Raw genomic sequence first — 19,888 nt, 5'->3', positions numbered from 1 at the left:
TTAGGCAATAGATTTTCTTTCTCTCCTAATTTTTTATATATAAGAAAAGTATCTATTTCCACAGACATTTTAATAAGCCCCAGGAGATATTTCTGGGGTTAAAATAATGGGAAATGTAGTCTTCTCATGGTATTTTGGTTCCAGGATGGTGGAGGCACTAAAAGAAAACAGTGGATATGCATTATTTAGGACCCACAAATGGCTCCCTTGAAAATGAATAAGCCTGTGGAAAACACATGTATGTATTTGAATACCAAGGGAGCAATTTTGGGCTTGTTTGTTTTTTTTTTTTTCCTTTTAATACCACCATGTTTGACTTCATTCAGTTTCCTCTAAAATGCAAACATACAGCCCTGAAGTATACTGGTGATATCTCCACAAATATCAAATACACCAGAAAAACCCTACTGTCAGCTTGCAATATTCATTCCTTGCTCTTTTGCTGCTTCCATTCTTACACACTTGCACTAAGGTTAGTAAGGAAGAGCCAAGAGCCTCCCAGCTGGTGAGATTAGCTGGCATCTATTTCAGGTGTCTTTAACATGAGTGACACTTTTTGGACTTGGTATTGAGAAAGGAAGCAGGATCATGAGCTGTGAAACATTCCAAGGGAGTTTGGGCAGTGCTGTGAACTTTACTTGAAGTAAAAATGGAACAATCTTCTCAGGAGGAGAAATGTGTAGTCAGATGGCAGCTGAGGGGAATGTTGAGAGTATTAAAGTGGAGAAATGAAGCCTGAGTGTGCAAGAAAATACTGGTGGCAGTCAAAGAAAAGGTGGTGCTGGAAAGACATGGGTGTGTATGACAAGTGCAGCTGAAGTATTGCATGTTCTCAGATTTGTAATGTGCTTATTGCAAGAATTGAACCATAGGTTCATACAGGCTGGGAGGATGTTCAAACACCATCCAGTCCAGGGTGTTGTATCTGGAAATTCTGCTAGTCTTAGTATTGCCCCATCTATCTCCCACTTGTATCAATCAGAAAAAAATCAGAAAAACAAAGCACTCTCTGTTAATGGGAAGCCTGGCAGGAGCTGAAGGCACTCAGAGGACAAGGCCTCTGCTGACTGTCCTCCTTTAGCTATTTCTGGTTTTCTAAGTGTTTTCCTGATATCACTGTGTGGTGCACACTGGAAATGATCAATCAAGGCTCACGCACAGGATCTTTTCATGCTGGCGAGTGAAAAATCAATTTGTGTTTGAAGGAGTAAACAGTAGCACGAGCTTCATTTCCCCAGAGTCAAAATGGATTCCTTGATAAAGGAGATGACAAGGAAAGCTGAGCTCTTGATGTATAAGCACACAGGTACTCATGTGCAAGAAATGAGTGGACTCCTACATTCATTTTCCATGATACACTTACCTTTTCAATAAAACAAAGATAGGAAGAAGAGATTACTTGTTGAATGCCAATTGTGTGTCAATAAAACCAGGGAGATTGTTCATGAACAGTTTATACAGATGAAAGTGTAGTCGGTCACTTCTGGCAAAGACATTATTCATGGTGTATTTCTGCTTTATGGCACTGCATTTGAATTTTCAGAACTGTTTTCACAAGTCTGTTGGAAGATTGTGTTGCTAACATTTCTGAGAAATATCTGCTGTTGGATGTAAATTACAGGGAGAAGAGTCTTTGTATGATATTTCTGTGCCACGAAAACAAAATCTGATCTCATGCAGGTTATAAATTGTCCAGGAGGTAAGACTAGTCAAGGAACTGTAGAATGAATAAATGGAAGGTTAGACCAACGGGACTCATCAGATATTGTAACCATTCACCCAATGTCATTTGATCTGTATAACATTAAAGGCTACTGTTCCCTCACTCTTAGATTTCTGCCCTCCTTCCCTCCCTTTAAAGTTCAGCACTGAGCCACCCAAGCCATACATTAAACCCGTTGGTTCCACATCATTTAAGCTCTTTCCTCTCTCCTGTGAGACCAAAAAGTGAAGAAAGCTGTTGAATAGTGGCTTGTATTAGGTGGAATATTTGACCATCTGACCTTTCCTTTTTTCCTTTTTTTTCTTTTTTCTTTTTTTTTTTTTTTTAGCAAGCAATATTTAAAAGTAAACATGAAGCATTTTGATGCAAAAGAGGTGTGCCAGATTAAAAGGAAATTGGAAGATGAGTTCAGTGTAGCATGTAGCTGTTGTGAAATCTCCTTGCTTTGATTGAAGTTTTATTACCTCAGGACGTCTGTCTGCAGCTTATGTGCTGTTCTTCAGTCTGGGGTTTGTGAATGCACTGCTGGCTGAGAGAAGAGCTCATGATGTGAATTGCAACCACTCAGTCTTGCAGAAGCCAAATTTCTGGAATCTGTCCTTTCAGCTGAGCTCGGCCACGCTGCTCATAAAGGAAGAAAAGCGCCAAGAGCATGCACAAGTGCAAACTGTGCCCTCCTTTTTAGACTCTGATTAGTGATGAAAGCTGAAGAAGAGAGAGGAGGGATGGAGAATCACATAATGGGTCCTAAAATGCTTGATTTTTATTAATTAGGAAAGTAGTAGTATGGGATGAATGTCCAATCTTGACTAAACTACAAGAGGATTGTGGCAGTTTATTAATGGCAGATCTAATAACAATTTGTTGTAGCACTAGCACTTGGGGAAGTGATGAATATTGTATCTGCTCTGTTTCATTCTGTCCCAGTGAATCTGTGCTTGGATGCCATGGTGTGCCATGTGGGCCCGCTCACACTTGTTAGCGGAACATGAGTGTTTATGGACAATTAAACTTGCAATTTTTAATTCACACTTTGAAAGGTCGAGAGGTTGTTTTTTCTTTTTTTTTTCAAGACACTCTAAATTTCTAATAGATCTGTGCCTTTCAAGTCTCTTAGAATGTGCAACTGCAGCATGAATTTAGAAAAATGGTCTCATTTCTTTAGAAATCCATTAATAGTAATGTACTGAAAGACTCTTACATTGATCTTCTCTCTGATAGCCATGTTGTAATAATTATTCTTTTAATGTTTGCATCAATCTAAATGTTTTCCTCTTTGTGCTCTCTTCTACTTGGATCTCCCTATATGACAATCACAGCACTTTGACATCTTGCATTACTTTAATAACAATGATTCAAAACAAAGCAATGCTAAAGGGAACAAAAGTTCTGTCAAGCTATTAAAATCTTCTTTGCCATTAACACAATTAAATTGATGCATGAGCATTTAAAGTTATTAGCAAGTGCTGCCAGCAGAAGCTGGTTACAATTGCATAATATATAGTGGGCTTTATTAAAGTAAAATTGTATGTTTACTGTTATTATCATCATTAGTTCTGAAGTAATATAAACTTAAACAGGGCTGTGAGTGGGGAGAGGACTGTGAGACAACCAAGAACATGCTCTGTCCTGTATTAATAGTGAGGGACACAGTCATCACTTTTCTAAACAAAGAAATACATGTGGTACCTTGGCTAACCATTATGGCTGGCATGTGTAATGGTAGGAAGGGTGTTAAATAAAGAGAGCTTCTGTACCTCTCCTGCTCTCACTCTTCCCAGTCTGACTCACTCAGCTGGATTTTGGGCTGCTCCTGTTTCTGTGGTGAGAAATTTTGTGGTTGATGTGTTCACTGTGAGCTTTTTGGAGGACTGTTTGTTTTGTTTTCTCATAGTCCAACATATTAGTTTTTCAACAAAAAAAGAGGCGTGTATTGGAGACATGTGTTCTGTCCCACTGCACAGTGCAGCAATACCCCTGCTTGCTAACCTTTTGATTAACCATATTCCTCACTGAATGGGGAGCTGGTGTGAGGAATGGAAAACACAGAGGAGCCGAGAACTTAAAAGTATTGAGAGAGGAAAAAAATAATTTAAGTGAAAAGTAGGGAGTTGAAAGAAGTCCCATCAAGTCCAAGTCCTGTTGTGTAAGGGTGGACTGCATGCCTGTTGCAGTTCATGCTGCCCACACATGGGCAGTTCTCAGCCAGGCTTGGTAGGTAATTTGAGCTGAGTAGAAACTGGGGACAAAAGGTAAGGCTCTTTTTTTGGTTGTTTGACAGTTTTAAGGTGATATTGTGGAATATTATAATCTATAATAGATAAAAATCACTAATATCCCTGTGGTTTAGTCATATTCACTTGAGTAATCCTTTACCAAGATACTGATGAACTGTTGGGAATTCAGAGAACAGTGATGAAATAAGCCAAAGGGGAGGCAAATCTGGTTTATCAGGAAAGAAGGTAAAAGTTGAACATAGAGCATTCGAAAAAAAGTTCATGTCTGTGTATGGTGTAAATGTGAAGGGAAGTAATGGATTACTTCTAGTAGTGGGAAGAGCTCTACAGAAAAGCTGAGCTGACACTGAAAACAAGATTTTAACCATTATAAAGAAAGTACCAAGTAGTTTACAGCACTCCATATTTTATTAAGGGAAGGAATGGGAGACCCATTTCCCTACAGTTTTTGGGTCAGACTAGCCATAGTACTAGAAGATATAGGGAAAATCTGCTGCATTAGCAGAGCATGAGCTTGGTGATCTAAGAAGTCTCTGTGGTCTTTGACTTCTGTAGCTGTGTGGATTTACCCATGAAGCTTAGTGCTGGCTGAAATGCAGGCAGAAGGCCATGGCCAGTGCTCTGGTCAAGCTCTAGCACAGATTAGGATGACAGGGATTAAGTATAGTCATGACTGTCTTTCACCAAACCAGTTACTAAGGGCAATAAGGTAGAAGAACCAGACAGAAAATCTGACTGAATATTTATGGCACAAAGGATTTACCTGTGCTTTGGGCCCTTCCTGAATATTGTCTCTTCCTCTGCCGCTTTACCCCATGATAAGAGCCCACCACAGCTCTCTGCTAGTGCCACAGAGTGGCTGCACACACAGGTCACACCTGCCTGTTGTTTCTGTAATTGTTCACAGTATTTAAAGGTTTTGTACTCTTTCATATCCTTAGAATGAGGGATTGTGGCAAATGCTGTAAGTGCCATTTAACAAGTATTCTCAATTGGAATATATTAGCAGCATCACTCTGTGTGTGTGTGGGTGTGGTTGGGTGCAGAGATGAATTGAATCGTTTTAAGGGGGGAAGCAGCAGCTGTCAGGCCTCTCGAGGTGGATACCTGTGTGCTGTGCAGGCTGCAGAGGACACTGAACCTGCAACAGGCTGATGGAGTGAGGGACAACAAAATCAGCAACCACCCTCACAGTCCAACCAGTATTTTACTACAGTATATATTTAAGTTTTAAGAGCTGTCTGGGCTGTTAGCCTATTAAGCTGTAGGATAAGATAGTTGATGATAACAGCTTTCTCCTGTTATCACCTCTGTCCTTCTCTGCAGCATGTGGCAAGTTAAACCAAACCTTGCCCTCTCTCTGAAGGCTGCCGATAGGAGTAACAGTGGGATCTTCTTCAATTACAGAAGTTTCAGGCAATTCCACTGCCAGTTCTCAACTGTGAGGAAATCAGAGTACTTTATTGCTTCAAAAGTGTTGTTAGGAACACAAAGCAGTGTGGAAGAAAAAAACAACTTTTGACAAAATGGGTCCTGCTGATGATTTATGTTGATCTGAACTGGAAAATTTGGTAGGCAGCAAGCATGGATACAGCAGTCTTCAAACAGAGGCAGTTGCTTGTTAGCTGTTCACCTGTGTGGTTGAACTTTGCATCCAGCACCTGACTAAACATTTCTTTTTTTTCTTTAAACCTAGGTTGCCCTTCCCAATGACTCCAGCTGTGTGGAAGAAATACTGCGGGTAAGTAATACCCTTTGCTTTTTTACCTCCTGTATAATTGTAGTGCTGTTATTTTCATCTTCCAAGGAGAGGGTTTATAGGGCTGTCTTTAACACTGTAGTCAAATAATAACATATCAGTGGGTCTGTATTAAGAGACACAGACAGGGGGTAAGCCCAGGGTACTCCTTAGTGAGATCAGTTCACCTAAGACTCTGCATATGCCAGCTTGTTTCAGTCAGGATTTACACATGTTCCTGTTCTTTTCAAGCTCTCAGTCCCTGAGTCTATCCAGGACACATTTCTCTCCTACCCTGAGGTGCAGTTGCTTTAATTCTTCTACTCACAAGCTGACCTACAGCCTTCCTCCTTCCTCTAGACTACAATTGCTCATCATTCATGGTTTTGTTAAAGACTTACAGACATGTTTTTTTCTGTGATCTTTGGTCAGTGGTTGAATACAGAAAATTGCTACTCCAAACTAAGAATGGCTTAATTGCAACAAGATCATGTAATAAGAAAAAGGGAGTATGCACAAGTTGTATGCCTTTCTCTCAGTGTAAGATGGGCTTTTCCTCAGACACCCCAACTTTGGGGTTCCCTGTTGCCAGTGAGATTTGCCTGGGGGCAGTTTTGCCACCCACCAGTCCCTCTCTCAGATTTAGGTTTTTCTCCTCATGGGTTGAGTTTCCCATCTGTCAGAGCTACCTGCCTGGGATTGCCAGCCAACCAGCTGATGTGTGGTGTAGAAGGGATTAAAATTTCAGTGGGAATTTGTGCCAGCCATGTCCTTGTTACTGGAGGTAGTGCTGCAGACCTACCCAGACCTGAAATCATGTGTAACAGTCATGCCAGCTTGTTTGCAAAGACTTACTCTGCTTATAAAATAAAATAAGCTTCTCACTATTCATTGCAATTCAGAATTAAATAGCTTGGAAAACTTGCTCCTGGTTTCTGTACACACATTATCTTGGGCTGCTCTAGATGTCCTTATGGGGTGGCAGTGTTGCTGCAGAAGTGTGTTGAGGCAGCAGGCAGATGTGCTTGTGCAGACCTGCCATTAGGGAGAAGATCCTCCATGAGCACCCAGGAGCAATGAATGCAAGGAAGTAAATAATATTTACTTTCAACCTTCAAAGTGAGCAGAGATTTATTACCTATAGAACACTAAGGGAGCAAAAGCAAAGGAAATGTTGAAAGGTTCTGCAAAGTTCTTAGTACATTTAAAATGTCTTCTTCCATTTATATATTTAAATTAAGTTCATTACTATATTTGGGATGAATGACTTGTTGCTAGGTGAAAGCAATTGTTTTCAGTAAAAAGCATCAAAAGAAAATGTGATAGGGTGAATTTCAGGGATCAGTCATCCAGGTGACACTTTCAATGTGGGAACAGCGCATTTAATCACAGGAAGCATAAATGTCTTTTTTCTAATCAAGATGGTGACCCTATTTCCTATGCCATGACTGTCATTTGAGTCAACAAACAAGCACAATGTCCTGGGCTTCCTTCTGAAACCTGTTGAGATTGGAGCAGGATTTTCTGTTGCCTTTAGAGAACGGGGATGACCAGCAGAGTCCCCACTCCTGCCACCAGTGGGCCATTGACCTTGGGGGCACTTTTGGGATGGACAGAGCAGGGATTTAGCAGGATTCCATGTCTCTGGGGATCTCTCTCACAAGGTCATGTAATGGACCTGTGAAAAAGGGATACAAACCAGCAAATCTTTCTGGACTATGGCTGCAGTTGGCCAGAGGCATCCCTCATGCCCATCCTGGAGTAAACCTGTCAGGCATGGCCAGAAGGCACCTGGAGCACATGACACCTGTGCTGGGGTGCAGATACAGCCTTGGCACATGGACCTCAGCCATGGTTGCCCCAGGGTCCTCCCCTCCATGGGCAGGAGGGAGATTTCGTGCTGCTTCCCAGGGGCTCTGTGCCCTCAGCATTGGGCTGTTCTGGGCACCCACAGGCTGCCTTCAGCCTTTTGTAACCTGCCTGCACTGGGCTGTACAGCCCTGCCTGTGTGAGCACAGCAACCCTGAGCTGCTTTGGGACTGCTCAGCAAAGACCCAGCAGACCCCAGCCCCAGGATGCCCTGGATGCCCTCAGGGCAACAGCTCAGGATTCCAGCCACATGAGGTACTGAAGCACACCTGGCACTAGAAGTACCTGGGTTTTGTCAGTGTTTTACTTTGTTCTTCTCAAATTTATGCTGCAGAACAAGCTAGCAGGAAATGTGTTTTGGCTGCATGCAGGGTATCATATTCTACTTGACAGGCAATGGAGAGAAAATAAGTAAGAGAATGTGATGCCCAGCAGTGGTCAAAATCCAGTCTTTGGCTCCCCATGGAAACCGTGTCAGAAGATTCAGGCTGGCTGCTCCAGATGAAAGAATGACCCTTGGTTTCAGCAGAAATTTGCACTTTAAGAACCTAGATTAAGTTTCCAGCCCTGACAGGTACTTCTTGGCCTTTCAGGGCCATTTACATAGGCTCTGATGAACTTTTGGGAGTGTTGGTCTCAGCTCCCTCATGGGAGCTTCTCTCAGTGAAAACACCATGATATTCACATTTCTGTCCTGTCAGGGATGTTACAAGGTAAGCACAAAGGATTCCAAGACAGTCAAGCCCCAAAAGTGGTCAACTGGGCTGTAATTGTGTATTTTGACCAACCAAACCATTAGCAAGCCCTGCCAGTTTCTGCTCTGGGCTGTGTCTGCTGTCTGCTCCCCAAAGAGCTGGGGAAGGGTGCTCTGCCTGGCACTCACCCTTGGAGCAATGCATACCTTTAATTTTGCTTTTTTTTTCCTGATTTTGATTTTTTTGTGTGTTTTTAAGTTGAGGAATTAATTCAGTTCCATCCCTCAGAAAGACACAGTAACTCTCAAGAGTTTCTTGCTAGACTTTACAAGGAAGAGGTACTCCTGCAAAGATCTGTGACCTCTGATTTTACATAGCTCTTTTTTCAAGCTGAACTTGATTAATGGTTTCTGTAATTGTAGAGGTTTGTAATTCTTAATCTGTCTTCTGCTTTTTTTTTTTCCCCGTCTTGGAGAAAAAGGTTTAATTGAATTTATATTCTAAAATTTTCAACCAAGTGAGGGGAAAGGTCTTGACTTCATTCAGACCCCTGAGTCTTCAGAGACAAAATTTCACAGTCCTTTAGATTTCCTGAAACACTTAGCTACTTATGTCATCTTGTGTAAATGGTTTAAGGACTGTTCCCAGTACTACAGCCAAAGGTTAATGGCAGACCAGTCTCCTGCTGATTTTATTTTTCTAACCAGGATGGCTGAGAAGGTTGTGAAAAATAATAATAAAACATAATAATAGTAATCATCATCATCATCTCTTATGCAACTAAGGCCAAATAGTAATGATAGCACAGATTGCATTTAATACAAGCTGCTAATACCAAACTGAAAGATAAAGGCAAATACCTGGTGGTCTACACATTTTTCTGTTCCAAAATGTGTTGGGGTCATTTTTCCAGCCAATGCAGTGGTTTTGAAAGTGTGGATAATATGGAAGACAGGCAATTAAAAGTATGTCTGTGTAATTCACATTTTGTTAATATAGATTTAAATTAAGTTGTCACTTGCTATGTGCATCCATTGAAAAATGAGTTCATTGAAATGTTTTGATCCAAAGTGCAGATGGGGCGGGAGAGCTGACATTTACAACCAGTCTCCAAAGCTGTTACTTGTGCCACTTGTACCAGTGCTTTCCATCAGTGCCTTGCTGTCACTGCCTGTGATGTGAGCCATGTGCTGGCCCAGGGAAAGGAGGGGTGTAGGTGACACTGAGGGTGAAAAGCAGTGATCCTTTTCCGGTCTGTGGTCTGTGGAGAGCACAGAAGGGGGAGCACGGGGCTTCCTTAGCCCTGATGTGCCCTGGCTAAAGAGTTGATAACCACACAACACTGCATGGGAGAGAAAGGAAATTATTTTTAACTACATGTTCTGGAGGACTCAGAGTGTAAATTGGAAGTTTGGGCTGGGTGTTCAGGCAATCAATTGGACATAACCCAGCACTGCAGCTCTCGTGGCTGTATCGTAACCACCCGGGCAGGCTCTGCTGTCTGGAAATCTGTCCCTGCTTGGAGGAACAAAAGAATTCTTGTATCTGCATATTCACAGTAGGAAGGCATCAAGTAACTAGATGGACTTCTGATGGTATGTGGACAACTGTGATACTAATTAGAAGCTTTCCAGTCTGGAAGCAAAACAGATCCCAAATATAGTTCAGATTGTAATAAGTGTAAAAATGACTGGAGTTAAATGAGCAAAGTCTGTAATTTGTATGGTCGTCTTCTGATGACTAGCTCCTGTCTAATGACATGGGAGAATATGTAAATTGATCAGCAGGTGAAAATGCCCTTGACTCTGCAAATTATGTGTAAGATTACCTTCCTCATGCCAATTGAAAGCTCTAACGGATTTAATATATCTCACCTCAGCTGAAGTGAGCTGTTCATATAGCAAAATTAGACTGTAACAGATACAGCCCATTATTTGCCCCTCAGTAATTGTTTTCTCTTCTAAAATACAAACAACATTGAAGAATGATGCTAAACCTAATTATAATAATTGTAATTTGAAAAATACAGGTATGCTGTCCAGTGTGGTTACAAATGCACTTAGTAGCTGACGAGTAGTTTAAATATTTTCATGTGGAGTCTGGGGGCTTGCTGGGGAGGACATGATGTGAATTTAAAATGATTATCCAGACGTCACTGGACAAGTGAATAACGAGCTGACTGGCCTAGTAAATCATGTGAACCTGTCAAATGTGGGAACACGTTGGGGAGGAGATGATGTCAAGTAACAGTAACTTAGCAACCTGGCATTTAGCTGTCCAGAGAATGAGTAAGAGTAGCCACTTTTAAATAGCTGAGTAAATAAATGAATCCCTATACGTCTTAGGTGTGCTATAAAAATAGCCCAGCACCGTATGTTTTGTGTCAAGCTGCTTCTTTCTCCTGGATAAGGTGATTTATTATTTCTATTGAAATGAAAAAATGGATTGAAAAGTTAACCCAAGTGTAAATGTGGATCTGTGGCCTTTGTCCCTGCTCTGGCGTGCAGCCTTTGAAAGCATGCATGGAACGGGTAATAGCCTGCTTTGAGAGTTGTTTTTTTTTCCTTCAGACTTTGCTTATGTACACAAAGATTTGGATGGATAAAAACAATTAATTTCTAAGCAATTTCTAAGCCATTGCATTTTCAAGCTTTTTATCAGCACTTTCTCAATGGAGGCAGAACCAGTTTCTGCTCTCACATCAATATAAATCAAGGGGTAATTCCACTGACCTCTGATCTCATTTGAGTTCATTGAATTCTTCTTCCTCCCACACTGGTATAAATTGGCAGCAGTTCCACTTACATTGCTGCTGCTGTTATAAAATAAAAAATTAGTTACCTCTGCATTACTTTAGGTATACATAAAGGCAGAGACCTGTTCTTTGTTCTGATGAGCACATCTCCAGATGTGGTCTCACTCCAGAAAATGGAAATGCTGAATATTTCCTTGAGAACAGCTCCTTCCTGGTTTGGTAGGTGATCAGCTCAGTTTTGGTCTCAGTATCACCACAAACATTATCACCACAATTGTTGCAATCAGCAGCAATTCCAGGAAGGTTGAAAGAATCCTTTTCCCAGCGTTTTGTGCACTGTCCAGAATGCACACAGGAAGGGTGACATCAATAGTTGGAGTCGTTTGAGGACAGCCTGGTGTAAACTTGGAGTGCAGAAGGCTCTTTGGGAGCTGGAAAGGGCAGTCTTAGGTCATCCCAGCCCAGAGCACACCCTTGGCCCCCATGTGCTGCCCCTGACCGTGGCAGAAAAGGATTATCCAAATTTTTGGCCATTCACCTTTCCAGTGACAACATTATGGTGGCACCTATGAGAAAAGCAGTTCAGGAGCACTATCCCAAAGGTGCCTGCTTTAACTTGAGGGTGCCTCACGTCTAAATCTCAGCGCTGCCTTCAGGCTGGCAGGGTGGGAAGCTGGTGGGTCGATGCCCAGTGCTTGGCTGAGCCTGTTGTTTGTGGGCCCCCATTGCACAGCTGGATTGCACAGGTTACATGTGAGGTGATCTACACTTGTGGTGTGGATCTCTAGCATAAATCTGCTTGGTGCTGCCAGCTGAAGGCAGGGCAGGCTGTGCTGCTGGGGAGGTGACAGGGAGGAAAGGTTGGCTGTCTGCTCTGACAAATGCGCGTGGGTGTGCAGAGTTTCCTGTGCTCGAAAGCTGGTGTTCTGCACCTGCCTGTTACAGGGATAAATGCCTCTTCAAGATGTAATGCAGCAAAAGATTAGACCTTTGTCAGGACAGACAAGCAAGGTCTGATTCCAGCTTGCAGGCACATTTATCAAATAAAGGTTTTATTTTCATAGCAGTATTAAATAAATTATTTAGCAAAGAACTTTGAAATGTAAAATCTGATCATTATGTGGGTCTATTGCAGCCTGTCTACACTGTAACAATAAAAAAAGATTACAAAAGGTATTCAGGAAAAGAGAAAGAGATTGCTGTGCACCTGTTTCAAACTCACTATTCAATTCTGTTTTCTTATCTCCTTTACCATAATATTTTAGCACATATTTTTGTACTGCCAAATTGAAATATTGCTGATTTCAGAAGTATGATATAATTCTGCCATCATTGCCAGATTTACCATTGCTACTAAAATTACTGTAAAGTGAGCTGACATTACGAGAGTTTGGACATGTATTGCTGCTCCTGAAGAGAAACAAAGTACTCCCATGATAAATGATAAGTGAATGACTGCCAGTGAAGGAGTGAACTTTGTTTTCCAAGCTCTTCAGCATCTCTTTTCACCAAAACAAGCATTTTTAGTTTCTCTCCCTCATTGAAAGTCAGCTCAGAGACAATCCACTATGTATTGCAATAGTTACATGCTCAGCATCCTCACTCTGATTAAGTACTCTGTTATGATAAAAATAATTACTTTTTATGAGACTATACAAAGTAATTGTTTTAAAACCAGTTCAAACAAGAAAGTAATTGAAACAAAGTTATTCTCTTGGAGGAAAATATAGTAAGTTTTGCAACTCTTTGGGAAGATCAAATGCACTCTCTACAGAACTTAAAAACATTGGTTATTTTATATATTACTTTTTCAAATACCACTAAGTTTTGCAGTTCCAGAAATAAGTGAAAGAGATGAAAAATGTGGGAAAACAATTTGGTGGAGTCTTGCAGTTGAGTGGAGAATGTCATAAAAGTAAGATTCCTGCTCCCAATTTGGAGACCCGTGGGACCTGAATTCCCATCCTTTTTCATCCTTGTGACTAAAGAGCGATTCCCTTATCCTGGAGTGAAAGTGTGAAAGAAAACAGACCCAAGGAATCTGACTTGTCAGATCAACTCTGACCTTTTATGCTCCCATGAACAGAAAAAGTGCTGAACAGGGTGGAAAATTTTAAACACCACTGTGGTGTTTCAGTGTTTGGCTCTAGCTGTACCAGGTATCCTCTCCTAAGGACCTTGTGGGCTCATGAGTTTATGTTGTATAAAAACATGATTAAGAACTCCAGAGCCTGTTGTGTGTCCTGGAGTGCTGCTGCTGATTCCAAAATGACATTTTGCAGTGTGGCCAAGCAGAAAAGCCATCTGAAGCTCCCATACTCCACTTACACAGCTTACTGACAGAGCATTAAGCAAAAAAATCTAGTCCTATTTTGAGATACAGGTAGTAAAATATTTCTCTGGTCTCAGATTAATCATTTTTGTTATTTCATCTTGTCCTGTCAGAGTGAAACATGGTAAATATGGGCACTGAGTGTTTAAACTGCTAGCAATGTTACCTTTCATTTAAATAGATTAAGAATGTGTAGTCTACATTACAAATTGCTTTCGGCACAGAATGAAGACATTGAAAACATATTAAAATTGTGTTAGACTTTCTGAAATGAATGCATGCTTTGGAAACAATTCTGGTTTGAAATGTCTGTAACATCTTCTGTGGCTCTTACTCTCTCACAAATGGGAAGAGCTCCATTTTTGCAGCCCTGAGGGCAAATGTTGCATGATTTAAATCCTGGTAGAAAGCTTCCCTGTAAGTCAGCTCTGCTGAGGAGGCTCATGGGGTCCATGAAGGATGACTTAGTCTAATCACAATTAGTCAAAAGAAGCAGACTAGGAAAGGGCTAGCAGTGTTCAAGGGAAGACTGGACTGGGAGATGTAACTAGACAAACCTTCAGAAACAGTTTCAAGAGCTTACATTTTTGAAATTCCCCTCTGAAGTTTTTGGCTATGACAATAAAAAAATAATTGATGGTTAAAAGAAACATATGCAAGGAAAGCACTAGGGAAATTAAAGTGATGGATCAAAAAGACACCAGGTACTTGAGGCATGCTCAGTTTCCCCCTTTATGCTTTATCTACACCTGCATGTTGCAACTTTTGATGCTTTACTGCTCTGAGCTCCTTGAGGAAAAATAAAGAGTACAGGAAAAAGTTGACACCTGGAGCAAACCTGAAGTTTCAACTTTGAATCTCCATTGTTGAGCTCAGAGATGGGTGGAAGTGTTCTGTAACAGCAGTTACCAGGAATGCTTGTTGCCATTTTCATAACACAGTGAGGTCTGAGTTGAACTGAAGCCACTCCTAACTTCTTCTTAAGGCAAGAATGCAGACACCAACTGATGTATGGACCAAAACTTATTTTATTTCCTCCTGAGAGACCCCTTGGACAAGCAGGTGGACTTTTCCTTGCGAAGAGTCATATGGTGACACATAGTCAGACTTGCCAGCCCCCATGAGGTTTGTGGAAGGAGCCTGATGTGGTCAGGCAGTCTTGTGATCATCATCTGTCTTAAGTTCAAGTTGTTCCACATTCTGCAGTGAGAATAGCTCTAGAATCTGCCTTTTGGGGAGGAGAATTCCTGTCTTTGCTGTGTGCCATTGGTCTGTCATGCTCCATAGTCAGCAGAGTTCTTTCTGAAAGCATCTTCCTTCTTACCAGTGGAGATTGTTCCAGCTGTCAGTCTTCAGAATACACCACTTCAAATCTGCCAGTGAAAGACTGGTATGGTTCATCTTCTCACATCTTTGAACACCCTCTCAATAAATGCTTCAATACATAGACTTGGATAAAACATCCTACCTTTGATCTTGCTGAATAACCTTGAGATGCCCCTTTGCTCCACTGTGTCTCCTTCTGTGAAATGGTGAAATAGAACCTCACCCACACTGCCATTGTTGAAAGTTAAATTAGTTGTTAGCAAAATGCATTGATGTCCTCAGCTGGAATTGTTGGTGTGATAATTGGGCAAAAGCAAGACTCTATCAGATATTTAAAATTATGCTACATACTGTGGCTTATCTGAATTTCTAACATTTCTTTAAAGAAAGCGTGCCATTGAATTTAATGTTCTGACAAACCTTATGAACTTCCAATCTATTTTAGCTGTACATTTCAAATTATGCTTATAATTGTGTTTTTATTGAATATGTAAGTTGCTTTCAATTTCTTATTACACTACATGGGTTTTAATATACATTTGAGAAGAATGCACACTGTGGATAGGTGGTGATTTTGAGTGTTTTCGAATTGTCACAGTAAAATTGTCACATTTGTTTAATTAGCCAGTAGATCCTGCCACATTGATTTGTCAGTGGTGTAACAATTTCTTTGGATAACTGGAAAATCTGACCAGAGTGGTTTTTTGTATTTTTTTTTTCCTTAATGAATTTATCACATTTCTTTTTGATTTAAAAGCAGTCACACAGGCACCCAGCCTTGCAGAAGTCAGCTGAAGAAAATGTCGGGTTCTAGCAGTAGAATGAAGACGATTTGATTTCTTCAGGGCTTTGAGGTGTTTTTTGACCATTGTTCAGAGGCAGGAGAGTAAAGCTGTCTCCCAAACAAGAATCTTAGGGTCTGAACCAAGTGCCCAGATTTGTTTTAAAACATTCTGCATGCCCTGTGTGCTCTACCTGCTGAAAGCGTTCCTGCATGGCCTTCCAGAGCTCCTGGGGCCAGGGCTTGTTGTGGCTGTCATTAGAAACCTGTTATCAACACTCTACAGCTCTTGTTTAAATGTTTTCTCTGTTCCGAAATTTCTGTTCAATGTGTGAGCAAATATTGCTGGGGAGGTGGAAATACCTACTGGTACTTGGCAGGGTGAAACATGAACCCACAAGGGCATAGCAGACTGGCATGGGTGGTTAACAGGAAAAAAAATGGGCAGAGTTGTATTATTCATTGTGTTTGCTGTGGGTTGATTGAGGGGTTTAAAGTGTGGACCAAATGTCAGCTCTGGAGCCAAGCTAGAAAATGGCAGGTACTGATCTTTTGTGAGGGATGCTTTGAGATCTTCTGATGGCATTTATTGCACAAGCATTGAGTGTTAAAAGCCCCTTTGGGCTTTGTAGTCCGTTAATTTCTTTGCCATGAGTATATCTTACTAAAGAAAATGTTGTGTACACCAAGGTACAGTAACCTTTAAAAATACTCTTCTGAGCCGTAGGATAAAAACAATTCATGTTTGGTTTGTAGGCACATTCCCAGTAGTGACTTGATTTTTTTTTTTTTTTAAATTAAGCCAATTAATCCCTTCCCACTTATTCCAGTATTTTATCATTTCTAGCCTCTTGAGTCCCTAATCTTTTCAACAAGAGGTCTGAACTGCCAGTTATCTGAAAAAGTAATGTACCAATCAAATGAAAACTGGTGCTTAGAATTTTTTTGAAGAGCAGCCCCTTGTCATTCCTGAGTTCAGACAAAAACAAAGAACATAGTTTCAACAGTGAAGCGTTCACTGGAGGCTTCTTTCCATGAAAATAGTTATCACTCCTTTTTTTCCTTGGCAATTGAGTCATTGTTTCTTTTAAAAGAGGTTGTCATGATCTCCTCATTACCATTTTTCTTAATATGATAAGTGTAAACTACAAGAAAGCGATCATCTTTGAAAGGATACAGGAACCCTAAGGAATGTTGCACTAACTGCTTGTGTTCTTTGAAAAGGCTTAGACTGGGAATTTGACTAAATGTATCATTCTGTCTACTTTGCAGCAGCATTGTCGTTTTCTAGCATCTTTCACTTACAACACAAGTTACCCTTCAAAAAGAATGCCATGTTATTGCATCCAGCCTTTGTGTGTCTCCAGCAAAGCGAGATCAACCACTCCTTTTGGTAGTGGCTCGAACATAATAATACATTCCACTTCATACTTAAAAAAAAAAACCAAAATAAAAAAACAAACAAAAAAAAAAAAAATCCCCCACCATCCTTTGACATGTTTACTCCAGTTCATCTTTGCTTGGTAGCTGGTAGCTGTCAGTGTTTGACACCAGCTGGAGCTGTGTCACTCCAGCACTGCTTGGAGCTAACTAGGCAGCCATGGGTCTGCTGGGTGGTCTTTTCTTGGGCTTGCTCCAAGTTTGTTCCAAATTGCTCACACAGTCCCTGATAAACTATTACTAATGAACACTTTGCTATTCCTTTTGGGCCATCTAGAAGCAAAAAAGACAATACATGTCATCGTCTGGTAATGTAGAGATACGATGTTTAAATGCTGGAGCACTGAATTTACAGCATTTCAGTGCTGTGCCTTTTGTGTCCTATTCATTGATTTTCCTGTGGGAAAAGAAGTAGTGTAGTGCTTTGAGACAGGAAGGTTATGGACTTTGCCCTTTTTCAGCCCTGTTTTTAGGAGTTAGTTTGTTTCAATGTAGTTTGCTGTCAGAAGTTTTTAAAAATGCAGACACAGGAGGCTCTATCAATCTGGTGCACAGTCAGAACACACTGATTTCAGACACTGGGACTGCTCTGTGTGGGACCAGGCATCCTCAGCTGTTGTATGTCTTAGTGGCAGTCCCGAGTATTTAACATTTCCAGCCTCCAACTAGCTTTGTAAGAAAGAACATGCTGGGAAATGAGGAATCAAATGTATGCAACTGTGGGAATCTGTCTACCAGAAATACTCTGAAGCCTCCATACCTTAAAGGAGATCAAAAAAGACCTCAGCATGTTTTGGCTTCAGTTTTCTTTACTGTTTAAGCTGGTTTATTTGGATAAGGCTGACATGCCAAAAAAGTATATGTTGTATCAAAACATCTTCTATAACATACATCCATTTTTTCTACACCTGTTAGCTTAGCAGGAGTGGATCAAAGGGGAGTGTTGGCATGATTTACAGGACACACAGATGCAGGAACAGACCTGCTTCAAGGTGCAAGTGAGGAAAAGGAAATTCAGACTGAAATGTTTGTTCTTTTCCAAAGGCTAAAATTACTATAATAAATGGCAGGTTGCATGAGAGGGTTTCAGGTGTCTGGTTAGGTCTTTCTCTGTAAGAGAACAGAATTAAAGGGTTGAGCATGAAAGGCAGCAAGGACGCCACCTCTGTGTTACAGATGAGGACCCATAATGTCTTGTATGGCAGACATGCTAAGATTTTTAACTTTACAAAAGAAACCAAGGTGACAAAATTAGAGGAACCAATCATCAGGCTTTGTATATCCAGGGCTTGCTGAATACTCATCAAGCTGTGCCTGTGTTATCCATACATTTTTGGACACACCCATTGGATTTTTCAGCCTATAATCTCCATTCCAAATTTTCAGACAATATTCAGAAGTTTTACCACTGCCCTAGGCATTGCATAAGACAAAAAATGAGACAGTTTGTGCCCCACAGAACATTCCTAGTCTCTGAAGTAGGCACTTATGGGAAGATAACCGTGCTTCACAGGGGAAAGTGAATTCTTCATGCTTGAAGGGAGAAGCAAGTTCTCGACTGAGACACGTGGCAGGGAGAGCCTCACATAAAGAAGGAAGAGGAATGGTGAAAAAAGACAGCTCTGTAAGGGCAGGTTTCAGCCTTTCTAGGTGTTCACTGTGTCTTCACTTCAGCCTCAGACTGCTGGTTTAACAGCATTACAGTGGGGGTGATGAGACTGTGTAACAACATAAAAAACAAATGCTACCCTGGCACACCCACGCAGGAAAACCCTGCTGCAGTACTGCTTGTGTGGTAAGCAGAATAAGAGATCTGGCAGAGTCTTGGTTTGGAAGGCAAAGAAACAGCTTTTGTAAGGATTTCAGTGTGTATTGTACAGCAGTGTGTGGTAGCTTCATTTCTTTGTATTTGATGAGTAACAACTCAGAGTCCAATTTTAATGAGAGCAAATCATGGCTTAAACAAAAGAATTGGGCTTTAAATTTAAATTAGTTGCCTAACTTGGTTTCTTAATTTCCCCTATATACTGTTTCAGGTAATTAATGCTCCTGTTTTAAGGCCAGAGCTGGTATTTTCTGGCACAAGTTAATGCTTTCAAATTCCTCATGATTTTTGGACTCAGTTTCATCACATTGTCAGGATGTAAGTTATAAGCTGGTTACATGGGTCTAAAAATTATTGCACAATGTACAACTTACACAGTTTCTGTGCTAAGCTTACAGAACAAGGGGGTTTGTGGTTTAGCAATCTAATTTTGCCTGATATTGAATTTAGAGATTTTTTTCACTATGCTGCCATAAGTTGCTTCAGAAATTTAATGCATTTTATAATAAATTCCATTGATAAGGTCTTGTCCTGTAACTATATAACACCCTGTTGTACTTGTATGAAAAAACCCTGTTGTACTTGTATGAATTGATTACATCTGGCAATGTAAAGGAGATGATGTAATGTATTGTATAAATGCACACAGTGGAGTGCCTTAGGGTAGGAGTAGTCTTGTTTTGTAACTGTAAATTATAGTTCTGCGCTCTTCTTGGTGTGAACCCTAAGTTTCAGAGAAGAAAACAGGCAATTCAAGACATGCTTTCTTGCTTGTGAAGCTGAGGATGGATGGAACAAATTACCAGATTCCCTTAAACAAGTGCCAGCAGTGAATAGTTTCAAAACACAGTTGCTTATTTACTTGGAGAATGGGTTTTTTGCCAATGTTTTTTGAATTGCTGAGATGAAATTAAATGTTGGTATTAGTAACTTTTGAAAGAATTAGCTTTTTATGACTTATTGTGCCTTTGTTTATACTATACTCTTGTAGTGCCAGGATCTTATGTTGTATTTAACAGTTCAATGCATACTTCCTACCTCGTGGGGCCCTTGTGACAATAAGATGTGCCATCCCTGGGGATGTTACCAACAAGTATTATTTTGAATAAATAAAATCAGTGGGATATGGCAGTGCATCTCAGTGGGGTTGAGAAGCTGCCAAGAGTA

At 40.7% G+C, this 19,888-nt stretch overlaps 1 protein-coding gene across 5 annotated transcripts in view; it reads left to right on the top strand.

The window, feature by feature from the left end:
• Positions 1-19,888, top strand: part of AFF2 (ALF transcription elongation factor 2) — a 332,765-nt gene that overhangs the window by 172,739 nt on the left and 140,138 nt on the right. For all 5 annotated transcript variants that reach the window (XM_071442529.1, XM_071442527.1, XM_071442528.1 and 2 more), the window contains exon 4: positions 5,657-5,701. In XM_071442529.1, coding sequence (XP_071298630.1) covers positions 5,657-5,701 — 45 coding nt within the window. The remainder of the gene's footprint in view (positions 1-5,656; positions 5,702-19,888) is intronic.

The sequence above is a fragment of the Agelaius tricolor genome, unplaced genomic scaffold (genome assembly GCF_023055355.1).
Source record: "Agelaius tricolor isolate 1412-34295 unplaced genomic scaffold, bAgeTri1.0.p SCAF_17, whole genome shotgun sequence".
In the NCBI taxonomy this organism is placed as follows: Eukaryota; Metazoa; Chordata; class Aves; order Passeriformes; family Icteridae; genus Agelaius; species Agelaius tricolor.
Note: the sequence above shows the minus strand (reverse complement) of the source record. Positions and strands in the feature narration are given on the sequence as shown.